Source organism: Atractosteus spatula, chromosome 3 (genome assembly GCF_055471065.1).
Source record: "Atractosteus spatula isolate fAtrSpa1 chromosome 3, fAtrSpa1.hap1, whole genome shotgun sequence".
Taxonomy (NCBI): domain Eukaryota; kingdom Metazoa; phylum Chordata; class Actinopteri; order Semionotiformes; family Lepisosteidae; genus Atractosteus; species Atractosteus spatula.
This window is the reverse complement of record NC_142708.1, coordinates 23,326,163-23,350,499: the sequence shown is the minus strand read 5'-3', so window position 1 is coordinate 23,350,499 and position 24,337 is coordinate 23,326,163. Positions and strand designations below refer to the sequence as shown.

The window sequence follows — 24,337 nt, the reverse complement described above, 5'->3', positions numbered from 1 at the left end:
TCTAATGCTACTTCACAATATTGCCTTATACACTGGTCCTCCTTCTCTAAACAGCAATGTTGTCTGAACATTAAAAAAAATATCAGCAGTATTTTTGGCATTTTTGTGTTAATTTTATTTTAACTAGCCATCCTGCAAAGCTCAGAATATTTAAGTTAACTGAGTGAATACAAAACAACAGTTTTACTCCACACAAAATCACACCACAATGTCTCATGGGGTACATTCCTTTATTATCACTATAATAATCAAAAAAGGTATGATTTCTGTACAGGAATGTAAAGTTAAATGAAAGAAGATTTTTTTCCATTGATTTTGACAAAGATTTAAGAACACAAATGTTCATTTAAACTGAAATTTTCAAGGTTTTGGGCTCACACACTGCACTTTTAGTGCATTGAAAACAATAAAAATAATAAAAAATAAGACAAAGCAGTAGTGTTTAATTAAACAAAGTACTGCAGAATATCATGCCACAGTCCTTTTAAATTTTGGATTGTAACAAGACATGCAGTTTCTTCATAAAACAGCACAGGATAAAAAGGAGCCACAAGTTTGAAATTTTAAAATATTCAGTGGTTTATTGGGTGGTAATTCAGATTCCTTTTCCGTGCAATTTTTCTTTAGTGTGGAATTGCGATGTAAACATGAGAAGTGTCAACAGCATCTTCTAAAATGGAATCCTCTTTCTTTCAGGCTATCGCTTTGGCTTCTGGCAGGAATGCCTCCCAGTATTTTATCAGCTGTGGAAAGAAGCACACCAATGTTTAATAAAGTGAGAAGAGGTATATCCCTGCCAAAAACCTTGCAACATGTTCCAATAGTCTTCAAAAGCCTACCTGTCTCTCAGATTTATATGCTGCATATAGACAAAAACATATACATATTTTTTTTCAAACATATACATGGTTTTTTATTAATCCCCCTTCAAAAAAAACTCTGAATTCAATGTTTCTTGGATTTGTAGTGGTTAACGCTGAGTGATTCTGATTTTTATCCAATATACAAAATTCTCTTTTGGTGTTTTCAGTTTTTTTTTAATTTTACATTTTTTTCTCTGCTTAACTCTTCTCTCTTTTTAACATATATTTATAAATAATACTTTGTTACAATAGGGTCTTCCTATTGTAGCCATCTCCATAGAAAAGTGTGGCACTGCCAATGTACTGAATACAAATACATTTATAGAATAGAATAAAATAGCAAGGATGCACTCCCATATTTCAAAGAGGGCTTGTTGAAGGAGCTTATTGACTCTAGATGGCTGGATATAAATGTACTGCAAGTGCAATTAACCTAATCACTACTATAGCACTAATTTGTCTCAATAAAACAGAACACCACATTTAAAAAAGGCTAGGGTGATTTTAAAGGTTCTTCACAAGTTGTACATAAAAGTAAGGCAATCATAATAGAACAAAAACAGCATATGGAAAGTAAAATTTCTGACTAATCCCTAAGGACTGACATTTGTTTCATGACACTTTCAGGTAACTTTATCATTTTAATAAAGTGTTAACATTTTTTTCTCTCTCACATTCTTTATTAATCCACATTCAGGCTTTTTTATATGAAGCAGTGCCGTTCTCAGGTGACATCACCTTTAGGATGAGGCTCACAGCATTTTAATTCCCACTTTCATCTCCAATGAACACCTCTCTCACTCATGCTTAACTGAGTATTTTAAGACTATTTCTAGGGGGAGATGGGAGGTGGGCATTAAAAAATTCTCATGCAGCACCCTCCCAGTTACACACCTAGTGACAGCACTCCTTGATTTGAGCAAAGCCAAATGTACTTTTTAGGAAATGTGCTTTTTTTTCCATTTAACAATGCACTTCAGGACATGACAAATCCTGGGGTACCAATTGTAATTCTTGGGTCTTTAAACCCTGATAATTTTTATTCTATGTAAATTCTCATTTAAAGGAACTCTTCATTGCCCAGAAATACCACTATTTGAAACTCTCTGGTTGTTTTCAGCTACTAAAAATGTTGGAAATTTCCTTTTAACCAATGCATTTAAAAAAAACTTAAAATCTTCCAACATGTGCATACATGAAACCCTTCAAAAGGGTTTGTGTTTAAACAACCTATTGGTTCATGTCCATATGTCCAATTATGTAACTTAGAAGTTCCAAGTATATTAAAACTCAGCTATAGTCAGAATACATTATCAAAACTGGGTATCCTTGTAATAGGACACACAAATGACAATTGTTATTAATAATAATGGGGAAATAGATTTGTTAGTTTTATATCCATGGGCTTTCAAACTAAGCAGTCTGTTATAAATGAATGTTTATATAAACACTATAAAAAATACTTATGAAAAAAGCACAGGTACCTGTTGTTGTGTCTGCACTAAGGACTCCAAGTACTTAATGATAACGGCTTTGAAGTCCTTCACTCGTTCTTTCTGTAGGCAGACAGAAAAGGTGACATTAAGGTTTTAGAAAACAAGAATGTCAGATTATTTTGTGTTGGATAGAAACACAATTTAACATAAGGAGTTCAGACTGCCTTGAGAAGATACTTTGTAATCTGTACATGCCTCAAATCTTCCTACTTCTTTGCGGATGGTTTTGGAGATTTGTTCAAAGTCTCTCTCTCCTTGCTGGACTTTAACCTCCCACTGAAGAGACACAAAATGGAGAGAATGAGATAAGAGTTTAATGTCAAGAAGTAATATTATGGCATGTTTTAGTCTGTTCATCAATTTAGCTAAAAAGTTCCTGGGATGGGACATTTTTTTTAGGTACAGGTCTTTATAAAATAACAGCAGCTTTAAAATAAAGAAATTTAGAGTGACACAACTAGTCTGGAATAAATAAGAAATACTACTATTTCTAATTCAAAAGTATTCTACAAAAACAGTATTAGCTAAATGGAAAATTAAAATGTAGGTGATTGGATGATCTTTTCTGACCTTTTCTACAAAACCATGAATCTATTTGTAAAAATTAATGAACAAGAAAATCAGTTACACTTCTTCAGTTTTTATGTAGTTGCTTAGATACACTTTCTTCAATGTTTAATAACGCACAGTATTCAATTAAATCTTAAAGAACAAACTCCCCTGAAATAAAAGACAAAACAGAGAAAATGTCTAAACAGCCAAAGAGACAGTTTTTTATTGCTCTATGAAACATACTTTTTTTAATTCTCTTTAAAAGATAAAAGTAGCTGCAATTATTAAGCACAAAATATCTTTAACTATTAGCTAATGCTTTGCAATTGGCAATCTAACACAGCAATTAGAAATTAAAAGAAAATTATTGAGCCACCCTTAATCTTGGACAGAACAGACATCAGATATAACAGTACATTTATTTGCAGAGCAAACTGTTTTATATACTTAATTTGCAGAAAAGGTTTTAATTGTAATATTTTGTACAGCACATTCCAGATGTTTTTAGGCCAGCCAGGCTAAACCAGGTAATAAATCACTAGTGATTTTAGACAGATGTTAGCCAGTATACATTGTGTACTTCATTTTTTGCTACAGAATTTAAAGGTCACAATCCCTGTAGGAAACTGTCACGTAGGAAAGGGATGACTATAATGAGTTCCCACATTTTGTAAACGAAAATTGTTATTCAGATTCCTAGGTGAAGGCAGAAGGAAAAGCTGACTTTGCAGATGAGCTAGTCAGTTTTCAGATAGTGACAAGTCATTGATTAATGCATTATACAACAGAAACGTTGCGGCAGGATGTTCATGTCTTATGAGGTGTCTGGAAGCAGAGAAAAGTAAATAAAATGAGGTGTGATGAAAAGATGACACAAAACAAAACAACGGGTAATTTACACGAGGTATACTTGTCAATTTTATAGGAATAGGCAACACTGATCTTCAAGATCAGCAGGTTTTAGAGGTACTTTTTAATTAAGAGATAAGGCTACCGGGATAGCACAGCTGATTTGATTTCTTATCCCCTTAATTGAGATTGAATCAAAACCAGAAACAAACGCTGCAATTGAGGACCAGGGTCGCCTACCCTTGGTATAAATTATGCAGTTTCAGATTTTCTCATTTCTCTGAAAGTGCATCATGTACACTAAACAGAAGCAAAATACTTATTACTAATGATTTATGAGGTAAAAGAAAACCAAACCCAGGTTTGTCCTACCTCTTCAATTTCCTTTGTGAAGCATGGCAGAGAAAATGCATAAATTATGGCAAGGCTGAAAATGTATTATGCTGAAAAGTAATTCAAATATGATATTCTTTAAACTGACCTTGCCTTAACAACCTTGAAATCAAAGAGAACATATTCAAAGTGCTGAAATATATGAGAGATTTCTAAAGAGCCAATGAATCAACGTGTACTCGGTTACGTGAAATCTATACAGATGTAGGCAGTGGTATGAAGCAGGGCTTTGGTTCTGGACTCTCAACCACATGGATTTCAGGACAGATAATGTATCCTTTGAGCAAGGTACATAACTAAGATGACTGAGGTAAATGCTTTGCTGTAAAAAAGGGAACTCTTTAGTTCGTCATTGTAAGTGATATTCTGTTCTCAGTTGGCTTATCTGAGTACACAAATTACAAATGTAATAGCTTAAAATGAGTTAAGAAGAAAGTATTTTATGTCAGTCAAAAAATCTGACATATCTTTATGAATTATTAACAGAGTATTGTTAAATATTCACTGAGCTACTAACTTTTTTGTATTCAATAAATAAGTGTCTAGAACTATGGAATCTAATACAGTGGTTTATAATGTTCAAGTAAAAACTGAGGTATATTTACCTTTGAAAGGATAATGTTTTAATGATTGCTCTACACAGAGAAAACAAAAAGTGAATTATTAAGAGCTTTTTGTAGATTTCTTGTATAGGGAGGGATGGCTCAAATTCTGAGGACAGGGTGGCATCACACAAAATGAGAAGGGGAAGAGATGCGTTGAGCTCTGTGATATTCAGTGTACTACAAGGGGCTGTCACTCATCAGTGATGTCAAAATAGCTAGACGTTCCTCTGAGCCCATTCCCCTTTCAGGGGCAGTGCTGAACGATGTACTCCAGATGTGAGCTAGGTTATAAAAAAATTATCAGGTTTACCTCCTTGATTTCATCCTTGGCCTGCTGCAGTTTGTCTGGTTTATTGGCGTACTGGAGCTTGGCCTCTGCCTCGCGTTTTTTCTGTAGCATAACCTGGGCATCCTGCCACTTCGACCAAGTCTTCATCCGCTGATCAAAAACACCCTGCAGAAGAGTGACATAACTGAAGATCACGTCTTTCTTCAATGGTACGATTTGGTTTCGGTTTCAGTAAATGTATGCGTTGTCATTTACAGTTTGTAATTCACAATCCACATTCACAGTCAACAGCAACAATGACTAACTTAGTACCACCACACATTTAGGCAAATCTGTGGAATTTAAAATATCCTTTTAGGAACCCAGAATATCAGTGGATAAGAAGCTTTCAGGTAGGATAAGAAGTACATTTAACCTATGAGGAAACTTAATCTTTTAGAAATAATCATCCTTCTCTGCCATACTAACAAATGAACTAACTTCTCTAGTCATTTAAATGGTTAAGTACAATATTAAATGCAAATTAAAAGATTCACAAAGAATGTGTTTTCAATTAAACAATAAACAGCATTTAATTATACATTAATCCTCATTTTAAAATGTCATCAGCTTAGTGTAAAAAAATCATTTCAGAAAAATTTAAATGGAAAAAGCACAGAGATGACTACATAAAAAGTCACACTTTAACAAAATTATTACTACGGAGATTAATTTGTAACCCTTTGTGTGTAATTAGTAGAAATGAGGTTCTTTGGGGATGTGCAAATCCTATTAAAAATCATTTACATGGAGATCTCTGAAACAGCAGATATTTTGTTTTTTCATACACTGTTATGTAAAGTACCAGTGTATCATTAAAAAAACATAATGCTTAATCTATAAAAAACAAATCAGGTAGACAAAGCCTTTCCCGGTGGTACCAAATCTTTATTTTAAAGTTACCCATCACACTAAAATTTAAAGACACTGTTACAAATTAGAGGACAAATCTCTATATTGTATGATTTCAGAACACTGTGATGAGAATGATGAGACAATGTGTTACCTTTACAGCAGTTATGAGGCGAACATAATCACTGAGCAGCTCTGAGAACAGGTAGAAATCTGCATAGGCCTGTTCTTGATGCAGTTGATCTATCTTCTCCTCCACTTCGGCCAGCTGGGACAGTGCCCGAGACAGGGCTGTGTGGTCCTCAGAGTTCCCCAGCATGGCTGCACTCTTAGCAAAGGCAGCTGTGTTTACTGAGAGCTCTGAAAGGGAAACACCATGTCAACATCTCACAGCTAGGCTGCCCTTGATCCAGAAAGCGCATATTGGCACCAGGTGCTCAGAGACACATGGGTGTTTTCAACCCTAGTAAGGAGAGACAATGTTTTTTTAAAAAATCAATTTGAAACAAATCTCTCAGATGCAAACAAAAGAGAAAATAAAGCATTTCTTGCAAAACCAGTTTTATCTTCATGTATAGCTTTACATTTTAAGTTAATCTCAACATCAGCTATCAGCAACCTACTTGTTTTTTAAATATGTATCTTAAAGAAAATGAAACCACGAAACACAAGAAGTAGAATTTTTCTTAAAAAAATTGAAGCACAACTGCTTTCTTAAAAATAAAGGCTTTAAACCTTTAAACCTGGCAGTACAGAGGGGGTCTGGCACTAGAACTTATAGATAATACCATCACCAGTTGATGGAAACACCCTGAAACTGCTTTTGCTGAGCTGAGCGATACTGTCACCTTGAGTACATCCCTTCAATCCCTTAATTTGACTTCTTTTAAACTCTGTTCTTCCTACAACATAATTTCTTCCATAACAAAGTCTGTCCAAAGCAATTCCATTGTTTTGTTGGAAAACAATGTGTTGTTTTACTAAGCTATTGTACATATCCCAAAATTATTTCTTAAAAAAACTATGAGTATCTCTGACTGTGTTCACTGAACTATTAAATGAACACCAACCTTTCCTGTGACACACCAAGGCCTCCACACTTGTATGCAGTTTCCTCAATTGTTGGTCCAGATTCTCAAACTGCTGCTGCTTTTCTTCAAACCACTACCAAATGAAAAATGGACTTCATTTACTAAGTGCAAACAAATACAAATGGGGTTTTCCACCTGCAAACTATGTTTCTCATTTTAGGAAAAATCAACAAATTAACGATGTATACAGTTGAAGCCTATTTAATGTAGCCAGGTCATCCAACCACATGGCAAATTACTATCCCTTCTGTACTGGCACAATCCTACAATGCAATTGGAGAGGCTCATTAATTCATCTCATTATTCAAGTCCAAAAATCAGCCCTTACCGCATCCGATTCATTCATCTTGATTGTCATTTTGTTGACAGCGTCGGCAGCTTTGTTTACCATCCTCAATATTCCTGCCCCACTCAGCGCCTGGGTGCTAACTGCTCTCGGCAGCTGGAATCAAATGACAAATAAGGGCAAACAAACCGGTTAACAGGCTAGAGGTTTGATTGGATGCCACAGGGAAAAAGGTGTTAGAATGGGATGTGGGGTTTTCTCCACTCTCATACATTTCAATACTGTAGGATCTAATTTTGTACATTTACTTCTCAAACTCTCAGAGGAACAACAAACAAAAAAAAGCTTTCAATTCCTGACTTTTTTCTTCTACCCCTACGGACCACTTTCATTAGAAATGGATGAACACAGCTGTTTGTCAAAAACAATTTGCAGTGTGTAACTCACTGGTCACTTAAGGCGTGAACTGTAAGGCGAGCTGTAACAACAAGTGTCAAAATCCAAAGTCCAATTTAGCTTACAGATGGGTAAAGGAATGAGAATCTGAAAGTCAGCTATATTTTCACAATATTACAGAAATTAGTTTCTCCTTACAGCAGCCTTTGAGCAATGAACCAAACTTATTAAAAGTTTCTTCATTTTAAGTGTTTTTTTTAAGTAAATATTAGCTCCAGTTTCATGTGTACATTTGACTTGTCTTTGCTTTGTAAATGTTGCATACTGTCCTTGGCATTTCAAAGCTCAAGAATATGTGTCCTACACATGTGAACACTAACTACAACAGATATCTTTTGGACAGGACAACATAATGGACAGAACAAAAGCAAACAAAAGAAACAATGCAGCTCATAACTGGAACAATCCTAACAAAATAACAATGTAGAAATTAATGCTGAGGGACCACATTTTCAATGTGAAATGTGAACTCACAGGAGTGCTGATATGTAAGAAAAATTATTGCAACAGTTCACTCAGCCAAGCCAGAGACTCAAAGAACTTCTTATGAGCTTATCACCACCTCCCTGCTAACACTTTCGTTACATTCAATTCAAGAGTTCAACTTCAATAGAAATCATCACATTCCATTATTGTGATGAAATATGTTATTGCTTCTTAACCTTTCTACTCAACCGACATTAAACCTTTTTTCTCAACTAATCAACTAAGATTGCAAGCTTCAAGACTGTATTGACTCTCACAACCATGTAGGGTCTCCTCATAACTGACCTGTTTAGACAAAAATTGTGTACCTCATATTACAATCGTCCACTTCACATCTACTGGCTGCATCCTAATCTATCACATTTTCATTTTTTAAATAAGTTTTAAAATACAATTTATTTACTTCCTAGATATTCACCATCTAAGCCACCACAGAGCTCTTGCCTCCATTTTCAGTTAAAGTTTACCAAATGTTTTTACCTAATTGATAACATGCATGGGAATGAATTTGTAATGAATTGAAAGGGAATGTCTTCATGTCCTGGGATTATGCATGTTTTTATCACATTAAAAAATTAAAAAGACCCAAGTTGTAAAATACAGTGATTTAGCATCATGGCAAGGTAAGAGAAAATTAATTTTAATTCAAGACTACCTTTGTAGACCTTTTCTGATTTGTTAGACACCTGAACTGTCAATTCAATAGCATTGGTGTTACTGAACACTACCGCTGTATTACAACATCACCACAAAGTTAACACACCTCTGAGCTTTCCAAAAACTGCAGTACATCTGGGTCCTGTAGCAAAGTGGGATGCTTTACTGTCCTTACCAAATACCTGTGAAGAAACAAAGAACAGTGCCTTAAGTACCCTAAAATAATGCGGTAATATAAATTCATTTAGTCCAGGACAAAATGCACAGCACTGATATTTGCGAGTATCACATTTGAGATTTTGCCTATTCGTGCAAACTTATATTTCATCGGCATACAAAGAGTTAACATGTTTGTGTAAAAGTGCATATCCTAATTTCCCTATATGGTATTACTGTAAGTCCCACATGTGTACTAATCGGAATTAGTACAGACTACAATGTACCTAGCCCTTATAAATAAAGTTTTACTGTGCATGAAAATACGAAAAACAGAACACTAATTTACCTTATGATCTGTCTTAACCCAACGCATTTGTTTAGAATTGTTTATAAATTCTTGACATTTCTTCTTAAGCAAATTGTTAGGTTTCACAAACACAAATACAGCCAGAGAAACAACTGGGTGATGGTCTACGACAGTAAGGACACCTGTCCATTCAAAAATTTATGATCAGGCTTGCAAGATTTGAAGTTATTCATAAATGTCATAAAAAGCTACAGAGACAAGAAAACACAAAAGAGTTTAAAGGATACACAGTGTACAGTATTTTAAAATACAGAAACAATGGAGTATGACAAAGAAGACAAAAATACTTCCTCTTAAAATAAATTAAAATAACCAATCTTTCCCTTAAAAAAATAAAGTAATTTTAACACATGACACGGTTCTATTGTAATTCCTTGAAAAGCAACACAATCCGCCTCTGTCTGTTTTCTCTGTGGAAATGTTGGGATGTTACTCACAGAGAAAGGGCCCACTCCTGTATTCAACACCAGACACCGAGTAACCTAAAACAAACCACCTGCTCAAACTAAATGGCAACTTTTTTTTCTTTATTCTTCATTTTTTTTTAAATCAGGAGCCAGTTCTTCACAGCTGAAGACTACAACTTGACATCCATGGCCCCAGAGTTAACGCTGACCTTCAAGTCAATCAATGTGATTATAAAAAGGGCAGAGAAATGTCAAACTCTCACTTAACTTTAATTTTTTATTCAATGCATCAGAATGCACAAAACAAAGAATACTATAGTGGATCACAAGCAGACAAAATACCAGCCTTGTCACAAATACCTGTCAGAAGGGTGAACTGGATACAGCCTGCTATAAAAACTGCTGCTGTGCTAAAGTGCTGTCAAATCTGAGACCCTAGAGTTCAGTAATAATCATTCTTCTAATATTTTGTTGCTTAACCTTTGTACAATAAAAGACCAGAACAAGAGTGCTCTTTATAGTGGAGTGCTTTTACATAAATTTGTTCCGAATAGTGTATTATACATCCTCCCACCAGAAACCAACGTGCTCGGAATTGGCAATGAATACGTTTAACCCTGCCACCAGATACACAGTGTTCTAGGGAATAATCCAGCCACAGTGAAACACCATTATTAGGTTAGTATTGAGAACAGCTTCAGTGTTTAATTCAGAGCAACTAGCAGACAAACCAAGTGCATTACCTGGAAGTATATCATTAATATGATGTTTATTTTTTACCTTCATGTTTTTCTCACTGCTGACTATACAAGCCTTCATAGGCAATGAATTTTCTCCTTACTTGCCATAACGATGCTCTGATCTATAGGCCAACTAACAATCCTTATATTTATGGCTGCGATCGGTGTCTTTCAAAATGACAAAATAATCAAACTCATTAAATTAATGCTCATGAAATAAAACTCACACTCAGCTTTTTAACTGGTCAACTGGCAGTTTTAGAAATGGTAATAGGGTATTGCACTGATCAAGGTCAAGAACTGGACTAGAACAAAACTTTTAAAAGGAACAACGAGTTACGGTAAAACAAATTTCTAAATATATTTTTAGCCTCAATTATAACAAAGAAAGTTAACGATTAATTTTTCCCTGTCCTCTATGTTTCAAATATTTTGGCTGTATTAGTGTTGATATTATTTTGTAACCTTAGGGTTAATAATAAGAACAAAATATGTACTTTAAGGATGCTGTTTATGTAAGGAGTATTATACTTTCAAACTACAAGACACTGCTTTCAGTATCTTGGAATTCTGCACTGATTTCATAGGTTTTATTTTGCAACAGGAAATCATCATAATGCAGATGAATCCAAAGCCTAAGAATAACATTTCATATCTAATAAAAACCAGGAAGATATTGACCTAGATAGTTCATTAATAATTACAAGACAATGGAAAAAGTGTTCTTGCTTCTGTGGCTGCTGAAGAAGAGATGGTTGAGTAAGTGCAGAGCAGAGTTCAGGAGTTGGCATTTACAGTACCTTTCTAGTGCTGATCTTCGTTTCTCTACAAATTCTGCAGATGATGAGTCTTCTTTGCCAACTTTGACCTTTGTCATGCCTGTAAATCATTAGTAAAACATAACTTTAAACAGTTGCAAAGAATGTGTTTGTAAAGACAAACACTCAACGAGAAAAAAAGGGCAGTGGCAGCATTGCTTAAGTGTTTTAGACTGTAAATGTATTATCTGACAGGTTTTAAATGTGTCAATATATAGATCAAGAGGAATGGAAACAAAAAGCAAGGACTAACTGAATCATTCAAACAATCTCTGCATTTAATAAACATTACCATGACTAAGAACATGGCATCATTACAAAAAGACGGGGAGGAAACAGTTAACACTTTAGAATAAGTGCATGTATTTCTAATGGAATTTTGTATGAAGTAAAACAATTTCTTATGGACTTCATATGAAATGTACTTTAAGTCAAGGTGTAATTAAGTCATGGGCGATTCATATGTCATCACCTGTTTCCATGAATTAAACATGAACAGCCACTCAATGCAAAGTATTACCAGTTGATAGATTTTTTCTCTTACCCACAATGCTTTTTTCTGGTGCTGGAGGAACTATATATCCTATATGCATGTACTTTGTGGCTAGCTTACTATGCAGGCCCAAGAAGTCACTAAACCTTCTCTTCACTGAAAATTCATTCCTGTTGAAAATTGATAGGGAAGTCTGGATGGGAAAGAGCATAAACAAAAATCAACACTCTATAACATTTTTATGAATAAACAGAAGCACAATTACACATGTATACACACAGAGATAATATTACCTCTCCAAAACATGTCGGTGTTGAAATAAGTACATATTTTTTTTAAATGGGCTCCATGCAAATGGAGACAAAGATTTATGACAAAAATATCCTAAGCTTAATTAGAAAGGCATGGGTCTGAAAATGTAAAGAATGATTTAATATCTGCAATGATCTTCAAATACTGAATCATCTTCAGTGAAATGTCCATTCACCAAAACGTCAAACTATATCTAAATACATTTTAAAAAGCCTACTATTTTCTAAGAATATACTGAGCATCAAAAGGAATCCACAAAGTTATTATCAGGAAAATTATAATACTTTCTGTAGCAAGAACATTTTAATACTTACGCAAAATCATTATATTGAGCATTTATCATCAAAAGGGTATAATGTGTAAGTCACTAGCTAGTCTAGTATTATGCCACAGATCATACTGCAATGAAGTATGATTTGAAGTTGGCCCTATTATATTGTAAACAAGCTTGTGAATACATCACTTTTAATCCAACAGAAATATTGCTCTCGACTTCTTGCCAACAAATACTCCTTTTTAATTCTGCAAGCAAATCACGCTGGAACAACTTTGCAGTGAAACATCAGCTGCACAACCTATACTTATATGCTTGTACATCACATTTGTCATTACAGAATCTAGTGAGCAGGAAGGGCAAAATTCACGATTTTGTGAATAATTCAGAATTTGTCAATTTGTCAGAATTTGTGATGCCATCAATTAATTATTTTTTTTTAAGAGCTTTAATAACTAGTCTGAGAAATTGGGACTGCTGTTCCCCTTTAAAAGCCTGGACAAGCATAGAGTTCCCGTTCACTGGTCATTAAGTCTAAATGCCACACATCACCCCAGTTCAACCTACAAATGTTCAACAAGGCTCAGGCTTAGAAAGTCGAGCATCCAAGGCATAACTGGCACATTCTGAACTTGTAAGAAACATTTTGTTACACCAGTAGCATGAGGACGTGCATTTTAGAGTGGCAAGGTCAAATGCCAACATTTCTGTGTTACGACCTGGAAATTTTGAAGCTGTGGAACTGGCAGTGTGACAACAATCACGAAGAAGGAAAGTGATGATATGTCAATCTTGGCAAACCCGTGGTCTATCCTTGATGGCCTATGTTCGGCTGCAATGTTTTAAGAGATTAGAAAGTGCTGGTCCTGAATACCCCTGTTGGCAATTTATAGTACAGTAACTTAGCCAAGCCTCTTACAAACTGATTGCTGATTGAAGGCTCTGATCTTTGAAAAGCAGGGCATATTGGTTCTGTTCTATTTTACTTTCTTGCTTTCCACCAGACTTGACACCCAACAGGTTAAATCACTTCTTCACCTGGGCCAAAATCTGCTCCCTCACAAGTGAGGCAATTTAGTGTTTATGCAGAACTTACTGGAATGTGACACTGTCAGTCATTAATGGTCAATTAATCAAACTGACTCTATGTATATAACAATAAGCATGCATAAGCAAATAAATGTGTTTAATTCTTAGTACATAATAAACTGAAACATAGTGTTACTAAGTGTTTACACAAGTCCGTTAGGCAACTTTTAAATCAGTTAGCTTGAACATTAAATATCAGAGCACATAACCTTTACATGTCTGAAGACATCAAATCAATGAAAATATCTCTGTATATGTGCTCTTTACACAACACGTTATTTTATTTCATGTGAATTCAATTAATGAAAAAACAGATCTAATTAAGAACTGAAATATTTCCTGAATCAGAACTTTGTTCAATTCCAGAAATTTGTGAAATTACTGAATCAGAACTTTGTAATTTGTTCACTGTTCAGCTGGTTGTGGCATCCCTTTCACTGAAATGTAACATGTTAATGTAAACGTTAAATCCTACCCCTATGCTACAACCATACAACTGTACAGATGCTGGACAGAGAAGGATTTAATATGAGAATATGAAGGATGAGAACAACTGGAACTTTTTGATCTAAATACAAAGTGTTTCTTCTGGCACACACCCAAACAGCGCATCACACAGTCTACACCATCCCTGCTGACAAGCTTGGTGATGGGAGCACTGTTATGTGGCTAGTTCTTATAAGCAGGGACTGGGAAGGTTGTCAAGATTAAGAAGAAAATAGCTGAGGCAAAGTACAGGCAAACTTAGGAGAAAACTTACTTCAGTCTGCTAAAGGCCTAAAACTGGGATGAACATTCACCTTTCGGCTTGACCCAAGTCCAGGGCCAAAGCTAAACTAGTGGCTTAATAAGAAGAAAATGAATATCTTTGAATGGCTCAGTCAAAGTCTTTTCTTCCATCCATCCACCCATTTCATATCCACTTTATCCCATACAGGGTTGCAAGGGAGCCAAAACCTATCCTGGAAATCAACAAGTGCAAAGCAGGACAAATCTCCGGCAAGACATGAAAATTTCTGTCTATCCCCAACCAACCTGACAGAGCCTGAGCAAGAGATGGCAAAAATTGCACCAAGCCAGTGTCCAAACTTGGCAGTGCTACAAATGATGCTTCCACCAAGTTTTCACTCAGGTGGGAGTATATTTCAAGATATTTTTATTTTCTTGTTTTTCTTTGCATTTTCTGCTGCCATTCGATGTCTTTCATACACACAATATTTTAGTTTGAGCATCTGGGTTTTAATTAAAAATATTTGCTTTAAAAATGTGGATATATAATAATGTAATTCAAGAAAATGGGACAGCATTGGAAGGGCTTGAATACTTTTACAAGGTATTGCAAGGCTATTTGTTAACACTAACCACTTCTGAATGTATCATCCAATTACAAACATTAATGTTAGCCTGTTAATTTCACAAATGGCAAAAACAAGGAGCCTATTCTTACCTTTGTTGTTACTTTGTAAGCCATATAAGCATTCATTCCATCCCCTTAAAATGAAAAAAACAAGCTTAAGTACTGTCACAGAGTCACTGTGAAAAAATCACAAAGTATTTTGCAACCAAATTAAGTTTATGTGAACGTTATTCTACGGTTTTCTTTTAAAATCAGGTATTTATAAAATGGGCATAAAAATAACGTAACTCACCAACTTTTTCTGGATCAGATACAGAAATCCTTACATCAAATGAGTCACCATTTGTTTCTTCTTCTATCTATTAGGGAAGAAATACATTTTAAATGGTTTTTGTAACGATAAATTTATTTCCAGAGGACTGTTCCAGGAAAATAAAAAGATAATATTTAAATGACTGCTTACTGACATACTACTTGAACACATTTAATATTTCATTCACATTAGCCAAACCACATAGTATTTACAGGTCTAAAGAAATAAAGGTCATGTAAATGATTAAACAAACACTGTTATACTATAAACCACTTTTAAGGACAAGAAAAATCAAGTTTCTATGCTAAAGGATCATCTGAAAGAAATGAAACGTCCGATGAATTGTGTGACTATGACCTTTTTTCTGGATTTTGGTAAAAATCCAAGTCACTGTGTCTGTCCATATGCAATAATATAACAACTAGAGGTTAATTTCACCCTAATTTGTAACAAGAAAGAAAAAACTGTTTTAGGTTTAGAGCCCTTTCCAGTCTCTACACATCAAAAAGTACTTTTTCTCCTTCTTTTTATTCACTCTAACCATATTCAATAATGGTCTCTGGCTGTCCTGCTACATGTCCTGAAAAGACATTAATGTGTATAGGAAATTAAGTTAAAATCTTGACCACTGTGCCTGCATTTAAATGAATATAACAGCTATAAGGCTTCATAGCCGAAGTGTTGTGTTTTCTCTCTTCTCTTTTCAGCATGGAATAAACTTATTACTTGTTCCTTTCTATATTTGTTATACTTGCTGTGCTGCAGTGTTTCCCTACTTAATCTACCAAACAACTTGCAGAAGCCCCGTCATTATATTCAATGAAAGACCCTGATACACCCAGAATCATGCAGACAACAGTGTCAACTAATGTGGAAAAACACATGATAATTTGACCACAATTTCCTGGCACTTGATGATCTCCCCCTGACTTAGGGGTATAGGGATGCAAGAAGTTACAGCACAGTTCCGTGAAAGTTTGAAAAGAGTTATTATCTTTTTATGAAAGTAAAGACACACAAAATTGTATCTTGCTCCATCTGCTCTGAACCCAGACATTTAGGAGCAGCTTTTAAAATTTAGAACATCTTTCCATTACCATAAATTTCAGTATAGAAAAGCATTTTGGGATTAACATTTAGGTACATCATACTGGCTACCATACATAGTACAATAGTATATTTGACAAAGCTTATCCTCACCTTCCAGTTTCTCTGAAATTACTGAGACTACATATTTCTATGACAACTTTCCAAACAACAGATGTCAACAGAGCTTAACCAATTTAGAAAGCACCCTTATTACACACATATCTATCAAACCATATATGGTGAATTTCCCCCTTATATTTTATGCCAACATGAACATTATCACAGACATTAGGATGTGTTTTTTGTTTTGTTTGCTGGCATCCCATCCAGGGGAGAAGCACTGTTCTCCTTAATATATAACCACCAGATTTGGAGTTTTCAATTATTTTAAGACTTAACCGACCAGCAACAACTTCTGCACCCCTCAGGAGAGAATGAGACATGTGAGGATGCCCATCTCACATGCCCACCTGCAGTGCCATTCATTATTTGACATTTTGCAAGCTCCACAGCTCTTGAAAGGAGAGTTAGCACCCATGCAAAGAGCAGCATGTGACTGAAACAGCTTGCAGGTGCCAAGGAAGTTGCCATTTCCCAAAAAGCCTCTGCCATTTCCCAGAAAGCCAGGGCTCAAAACTCTCTGAGCCCTGGCTGACTATTCCCAAATCTATCCAGGCAGAACTCTGCGAATCCTGGACTGCCACCTCCGTCCCAGCCACAACCAACTCAGCCGGGTTCTAATTAGTGACATCTGAATACCAACCTTACCATCTGAAAGGAATTTAGGTTGTGCTTACACCAGCAAAATATTCCAGAATATGTCTACTTGCCATCTTGTTCCACAATATCTGTGCAGATTTACAGCAGGGCTCAGCCACAGGAAGCTAAACTGAATGAAGAAATTTACCTCCTCTTTGGATCTCTCAAACATGGCAGGAATAGAGATTGTTTTTGGTTCTACTCGGGGCGTAACAAGAGCAGTAGGAGTCACTGGGGTGATGGCGGGAGATTGCTCGTCAGAGAGGATAGGTTCCCTTTCTGGACTGTCAAGAGACACTTCCTCCGTAGCCTCTGAGAGCAGAGAAGAAAACAAAGTGCTGTCAAGTACACAGGAATAGAAATAGAAGTTTACTGCACCAACGAAAAGGGTTAATAAAATACATGGATAAGAATTTAAGAACCAAGCCTGGCAGAAGGGGGAGGGAAGTTAATAAAAGGGATGCTGCATTTTAGAGAGTAAGAAGACAGACTTCACCTTAGCAGACATATTTGGACGATAAATATGAAACCTATTTCAAAACAAAATGGAACAAAGTCCATTTAGAATTTAACTACACCTGGAGTTTTTGAAAAATAAGTCGTTATTTATTTGAAATATGGAATAAGTTCCCTAAGGTAAGATACCACATGTTCTTGTCATAAAACAACACACAGAAAAGAATAGATCAAACACACTCACAAAATTAATGATGGTATGAGTGGAGCCATAATACAAATCAAACTTGTTTGAAGTCACATGCTACTATACAGTTAATTAATGTTCAACTGTGTAAAGTATGAACTAACAAATAAGCCTTAAAAAGTATAATTTGAGTTTGGTGGAGGGAAATGGTGAAAATGTTAAAAGCCACACAGCAAACTCAAACTGGACATAAATTTTGCAATTGCCGTGAGGTCTGACATCATGCGTCAGGGAACTGCACACACAAACTTAGTCACTGAGCTGCACAAGCTGGGGAATGACCATTATTAAAGGACAAGAAAAGAGTAGGCTTTTGAAATTTGAAAATGTCAAGAAATTGAAATAGTTTTGCTCCCACTGCAGAGAGACAATGCATGTAATTCTTTATTCCTTTTGAATTGCTAGGTCATTACTTTTTAATCAGAACTGAAGCTGCTGAAATGAAATCCAGAAAAGACTAAATACTGTCAATGTCCTTCTATTATTAAAGTCATCTCAGAGAAGTTGATCGGTGCTGTTTTTCAGCCATGAGACTGTATTTCTACTCACCAGAGAGAATATATCGAGGCAAAAATGAACGTTGACTAAAGTCACAAAAATATTTCTAGAGCTGCATAGATAAATGGGTCTTATTTCAGAACAGCATGTCTCATTATTTATTCATTTGTTTGACACCCATTTACAAAGATTGTCAAAGGAGGAAGGGTAGAGCTGTCTTTCCCTGACCTCACGTTGCCAAATACTGTACGTGTGTTCCACGCCGGCACCTGAAAACACAGTCAAGACTTGACAGCTCAGGGTAGCCTCTACAAGCCAAAGCAACGTCAATCAGTGCCAATGCAACTAAAAAAAAAGCACAAAAAGAAATGTGGCAGCTGCTGAGACTCTCATTTTCTCAAACACCACAAGGGAGTTACCGCTCTGTTGTGTGACTTTACGTTGGTATTCCCATTTTTTGTCTACTATCTATACATAGTAGTTAAAAATGTAGAATTTAATCAAGGGTTTTTGTGGGATTCTCATTTATAATTGTGTACAGCTTTGTTACAAAGAAGTGGAAACTACTGGGATCACTATAAATTGCTATGTCGTATCTACAAAAACTACAGAAATACATGCTTGCAGGGGTACCGACAAGCCCAGTTGCCACCAATTTCCCTAGGTTATCATTTAAAACACTATGGCTGGAGTGCAATAGCTGATGAGGTCATGGGCCAAGTAAACAATGAGGGGTCAAACCAAGTCTTACATCCTGTTTTCATACAGAGAGAAGTTTAGTTTAAGTATCATTTCAGAGACAGATGACTTAAAACTTATTTGAGTTGAAGAAGTAGAATGACATCACAAAAAATATGGTCTGGAGATGGCCAATTAGTCAACTAGCTAGCAGTGATATAATAAGAACAAAGTATTATTTTCAGTCATTAAGTGACATCACTGAACGTGACATTTGGTTTAAGTTCCCATAGTAAGTGGAATGTAGTCTAAAATAATAATTAAGTTAAAGAACTTGTGTTATACAGCAACAGGCAAAAGAACAAGTTCTGCTTCAGCGACATTACCAGCTGCATTAAAAATGCTTTGCAAGAGAAACACACATGTCAAAAGCTGTGGAGATTCAGCTTTAGACTTCAACTTAAGAAAAAAAATTATCTTTCAAACTTCAAGTTCACATTCAAAATTTGCGAAGTTACATTACCCTGTTCGAATTTCAAATGGCAGCTGTCTGAAAATAAAGCACTAGTTCACTCAGTAAAGACTATAATCAGTGAATGCTTCAACAAATAAGTGTAAGATTACGAAACAGAAGTTTTGTACTTGCACATGTTGAAAAAAAATTGGTTGAATTGAAATAAACTGTCACTGATATGAAGATAAAGGACAAATGATTTTATTCTGCGTTCAGCTTATGGCACCATTGCCTGACAGTGTGTAAAATTGTTTAAGATGAATGCAAACATACATATTTTGAGATATCATACTGGAGCTACTACATTCTATTTAAATTACATAGTCTGCCTAATTTATATTTAAAGTTAATATAATAAGGAATATTTTTGTTAATTACAAGTGTTCCACCATTATCTTTACTAGTAAAAAACTAATTACTCTTCTTATTAGCACAAATCTATACTCGTGTTTTCTTCCATTTTCTGTTTTTTTCCATATTGTCTCCACATGTATCACCTAACAAGATTAATATGAAGTTATATTATCCAGAAAACTAAAACACATGAAAAACATATTCCCTTAAAATACAATAAACAGAAATGTTCCTACATTTCTTAATTACATTAGAACAGGCTAGGAAGGCAATTACAGTTTGGATTAATAACAGCCATGAGTAAAAAAGTTAAAACCCCTCAGTGACATCTAATCTTGCTCACAACTGTCCAAAACCACAGAATCAGAGACATTTCCTTTACTAAAGTCACTGACTTTCACATAATTATTAATTTTTTCAATCAGCAAAGCTGATTAATTTTGCCAATATCTCAGTGGAAGACTGGCAAATCATTCTTCAGAGTTCACATTGGATAAAGCGTATTTTTGCAATTTATAGTCTACCATACAAAAAAAAAACATCCGAGATTAGGGTTAAAGTAAGTTTGATAAAATTGTAGGCCCTACACTTTTAAAGTAAAGTTTTAAAGGCTCTCACATAAAGGCTCATCAAACTTTGCGAGCTTTGAAATTGACAGCCCTTCCTGGAAACTTCACTAGGACCATTCATTATAAAGTGGAACAAAATTAATATGGTCAGCTTCTACCAACCACATTATATAAAACTGCACCTGAATTATCTACAACAATATGAACCCTAGGTTGTCTCAATTACAGAGATGGCCAAAGAGAAATGGTTGTAATATTGTACCAGATCTGTGGATAAAGAAAGCAGATTAATTACCAGCAAAAAGGTCCTCTCGATCATCATCTAATAAGATCTCGGTGGGTTTAGGGCCATTAGAGTTTACACTGATGTCTTCAGTAGGAAGGCTGGCTGGTTCTGGAGATGAAGGACTGGACTGAAAATACAAAAAAAGCAACAGATCACAATGCTTTGCTTCAGAAAAACAGCAACCTTTCACAAATATTACTTCAATAAGCAGAATTGAGCAACTGGTATGTTTATGAAAAGTTTCATAAGAACTCTATATTGTTCCACCAGAAAAAAAAAAACAATCCCAGTGTTCGGAGAACACAGAAAGGAAGCGAGGCCAAGTTTCAGCTGTTTCCATCTCCTGCTCTCTTGAGGATGACAATGGAGACAGGAAATGGTTCAGTCACTGGCCCATGCTGCTAAATTGTAATATAAGCGTCTCACAACAGCCTGTGATATTGATCTCTCACGGATCCACGAAGTAGCAAATTTGCTTTTTGCATTTTATCATAGTGTCTTTAATAATAATAACGCAAAGCAAAAATAAGAACTCAAAAGACCTTTTCCCGAGTGAGATGTTCTCAGGCTATCAGACTACCAATTTGTTCTATTTTAAACTGTAACTTTATAATTATAAATAAGAATCTCACACATTTACAGCATAAAAGGTTCTTCATGTTGTTTTGGAAAAGTATGCTACATCTGTAAATAAAGAATATTCATTTTTTCAATATCATTGAATATATCTTTACCTGATATACATGTACTCAATGATTAACAAGAGAAGATGTTTTGCAAGGTTGCAATACCTCCTCACTTAGTACCTTTCCAATACCTTTCAAAATCCTTTCAGCATTGATTCAATAAATCGTCCGAGGTTTGGGACAGTGGAAGGTCATCCTCATACTTACATTTTCAGGAAGATTTTGTAAGAATAAGTTCAAAACTCCACCCAGACCTAATCAACACACTCCAGCTTCCCACAATAAGTCATTGGATACAAAGTACAACAATTCTGAAATTCAGTTAGCTGTAAAAGAAAGGTGTTTTTGAAAAAGTATAATTTCTTTAGTGGAAGTCAAATCAAACAGCCACAAAAAAAACATATGCAGTAATGGTTTATACTGTTGACTCCAAAGGGCTCTGGAATCAGATCTGAAGTGGAATAGTGTGTGCTCGGCTGAAATGCTTCGTACAATAAAGAAACGATCACTAAATCCGAACAGCAGAGGGTCTGCTACTTCAGCCATAGCTAACAGTTCAGCACATGAAGAACACATACCACCCCCCTCTGCAAGATGTTGTATCCCGTAAACATTTTTCTGATTAGGTTATCAGATGGAAACCACTACAAACAACATCCTTGAGAAGGTTTGTTTACATTATGATGAAATGGTAATAGAAGGGTAATGTCAGGTAAAATATAATCTTCTGTTCATTTTTTCCAACTCAGTGTAATGTCTAAACAAACATTTTTACTATTGTTTTTTTTTTAATTTGATGAGAATGAATCATCATTTTTTAGAAAATAGGACAGGCTTCAGCAAGAACAGTTCTATTAGCACAAGATCAGCTTTGCTCACTGCATCAAAACAGATTTTTTATTAGATATTATTTTATTAGATTTACTAATACTTGAACAGTGAGAATTAAATTTGTAGAATTTTCACTTCAATTGTTCATATAACAGCTACCTACTGAGAAAAACAAAGGTCACTTTGGTTAATCTGTGCTGCTACCCAGCTATTTCAGTAGTTAACCAGTACAGAGTCTGCAAAAAAAAAAGTACCAGTAAACATAGCAAGCATTATAAACTGCTCACAAGACAGACACATGACTTTTTTAACAGGAAAAGTGAAGATAAAAAGTAGAAAGCTGGCAATCATTGTTTCCTGGCTTCAGACTGAAGAGCTGTAAATAATACAGTAAAAAGCCAACCATCTCTTACTATAATTTAGGAAAAGCTGAGACTGCAATTTGTAAGGGAAGTTTCAATCTTTAAAACATCTGGAAGAATCTCCCCCCTGCTTCACCACCAAACATACTGTACCACATCCTCTCTGTGTCTCTCTTACACATACGAGTCTGAAACTCATACTTTACAGTGAATTCAAGATAAATAGTTCTGTAAGCAGTGCCTCTACAACATACTCAATTTAGACAATGTTTAGTGTTAATGACAAGCTGCTTTGCAAATTGTAGGCACCTGGGTTGAAATAACTATGGGAACACATGCTACATGTTTTCTAATGTTTCTTATATTTGATTTTTGTCTACAATTCACTATGATGCTGCTTGCATTCTTCTAATACTCCATTGAGTAAGGTCTCTTCCAACATGAAGGGGTACATACATTTTGATTCTCCCTCATATATATGAAAACACGTTAAGATTTCAAAACATGTGTTGCATTACATAAGACATTTTAAACTTAAGTACTGTGAAGTGCTATGGCATTTCTGCATTTAATATGCTTAGACGTCTGCTGTTCATGAAGTATAATATAATGCTTTCCTTTCAGTATTTCATTCGTTACTTATAAACAATGTGAATCATTAAAATACATCAATGATAAGTAATTAAATACTGCACAAAAAAGAAAGAAGCAGTCATCAGGAGGAAGAAGTAAGAATTGGCTATAATCATAACAGTAGGCTGCTTTAACCTTACATCAGTATGATATAAAGGTAACAATGTACTTGACATGTATCTCGCGAGATACAATAAAAGAAACAAAGTTTAGTGCACAAGACGTAATTTAGTATCACTGGATATTCGAAATAGAATACTGTTTTTTCCACATTACTTTAAGAATCGTTTATTTATTCAGCAATAAGAGGGAGTAATAGACTGGCACATCCCCTATTTTAGTCTCACACATGCGTACTTACTCTGTAGCCTTTAACAGATCTTTAATATACTGGTACGTGTTGGTAATTTTTTTTGTATACAGATTTTTTTAAATTAAATTGATTCGCGAATCACTATCACTGGGATGTATCGATGTCAAAAAACAACGAAAGAGTTGTCCCATCAAGGGAAATTCAAGTTACTGTAGTTGACACTTCCCAAGAAACATCGCCTGTGAGTCTTTATAGATCATTATAGAACACGCTTGTTATTGTTTAGTTCCAAATCCGTATGTGCTCAGCGGCCTCACCTCCAGAGTTGAGGCGGTGCTGACAAAGAGGTCCTCCCCGTCTTCCACTTCCCTGAAGTCGGTCTGCTCTGCATCTCCCAACGGTGGAGGTTCCCTCTCGGCCGCCATCTTCTTCTGGCAATAATAAATGTACCAAAAACAATCGAGAGAAACGGTGAGAGTCAGAGGGATCCGGAATAGTCATGTGATTCGCAGGAACAGCTTGGTCTTGTGACTCGCTGGAACAGATGACCGACCGGCATATCTCCGGCAACAATAACAAAATAAGGAACTAGGCACACCTTTTGTTTAAGATGAGATTGTTTCTGGCTGGTTTGAAAGTTTAAAAAAGAGGACACTGACTTAAGGCTCACCTTTCTCCCGGTTTTTGTCATTCTGCTTTGTTATAGTTTGGAACCAGGATTTGTTTCAATGTGTGAGATGTTACATGTGTTATTCGAAAATCTTCGTGAGCTAATCTTTTAAAAACAATCTGTTCGGTGAGTTCAGTCATTTATCAGCA

General features: G+C 35.3%; 1 protein-coding gene across 1 annotated transcript; it reads right to left on the bottom strand.

The window, feature by feature from the left end:
• Positions 1-214: 214 nt before the first annotated feature.
• Positions 215-23,994, bottom strand: snx2 (sorting nexin 2). Its single transcript, XM_088909870.1, has 15 exons — positions 23,836-23,994; positions 20,703-20,820; positions 17,240-17,403; positions 15,223-15,289; positions 15,021-15,064; positions 11,950-12,091; positions 11,388-11,466; positions 9,021-9,096; positions 7,358-7,471; positions 7,009-7,102; positions 6,093-6,298; positions 5,069-5,212; positions 2,555-2,635; positions 2,348-2,419; positions 215-743 (listed from the first exon to the last, which is right to left on the bottom strand). Exons 1-15 carry the CDS (start codon positions 23,941-23,943, stop codon positions 693-695), a joined length of 1,560 nt encoding a protein of 519 aa, XP_088765996.1. The 5' UTR covers positions 23,944-23,994; the 3' UTR covers positions 215-692.
• Positions 23,995-24,337: the final 343 nt, after the last annotated feature.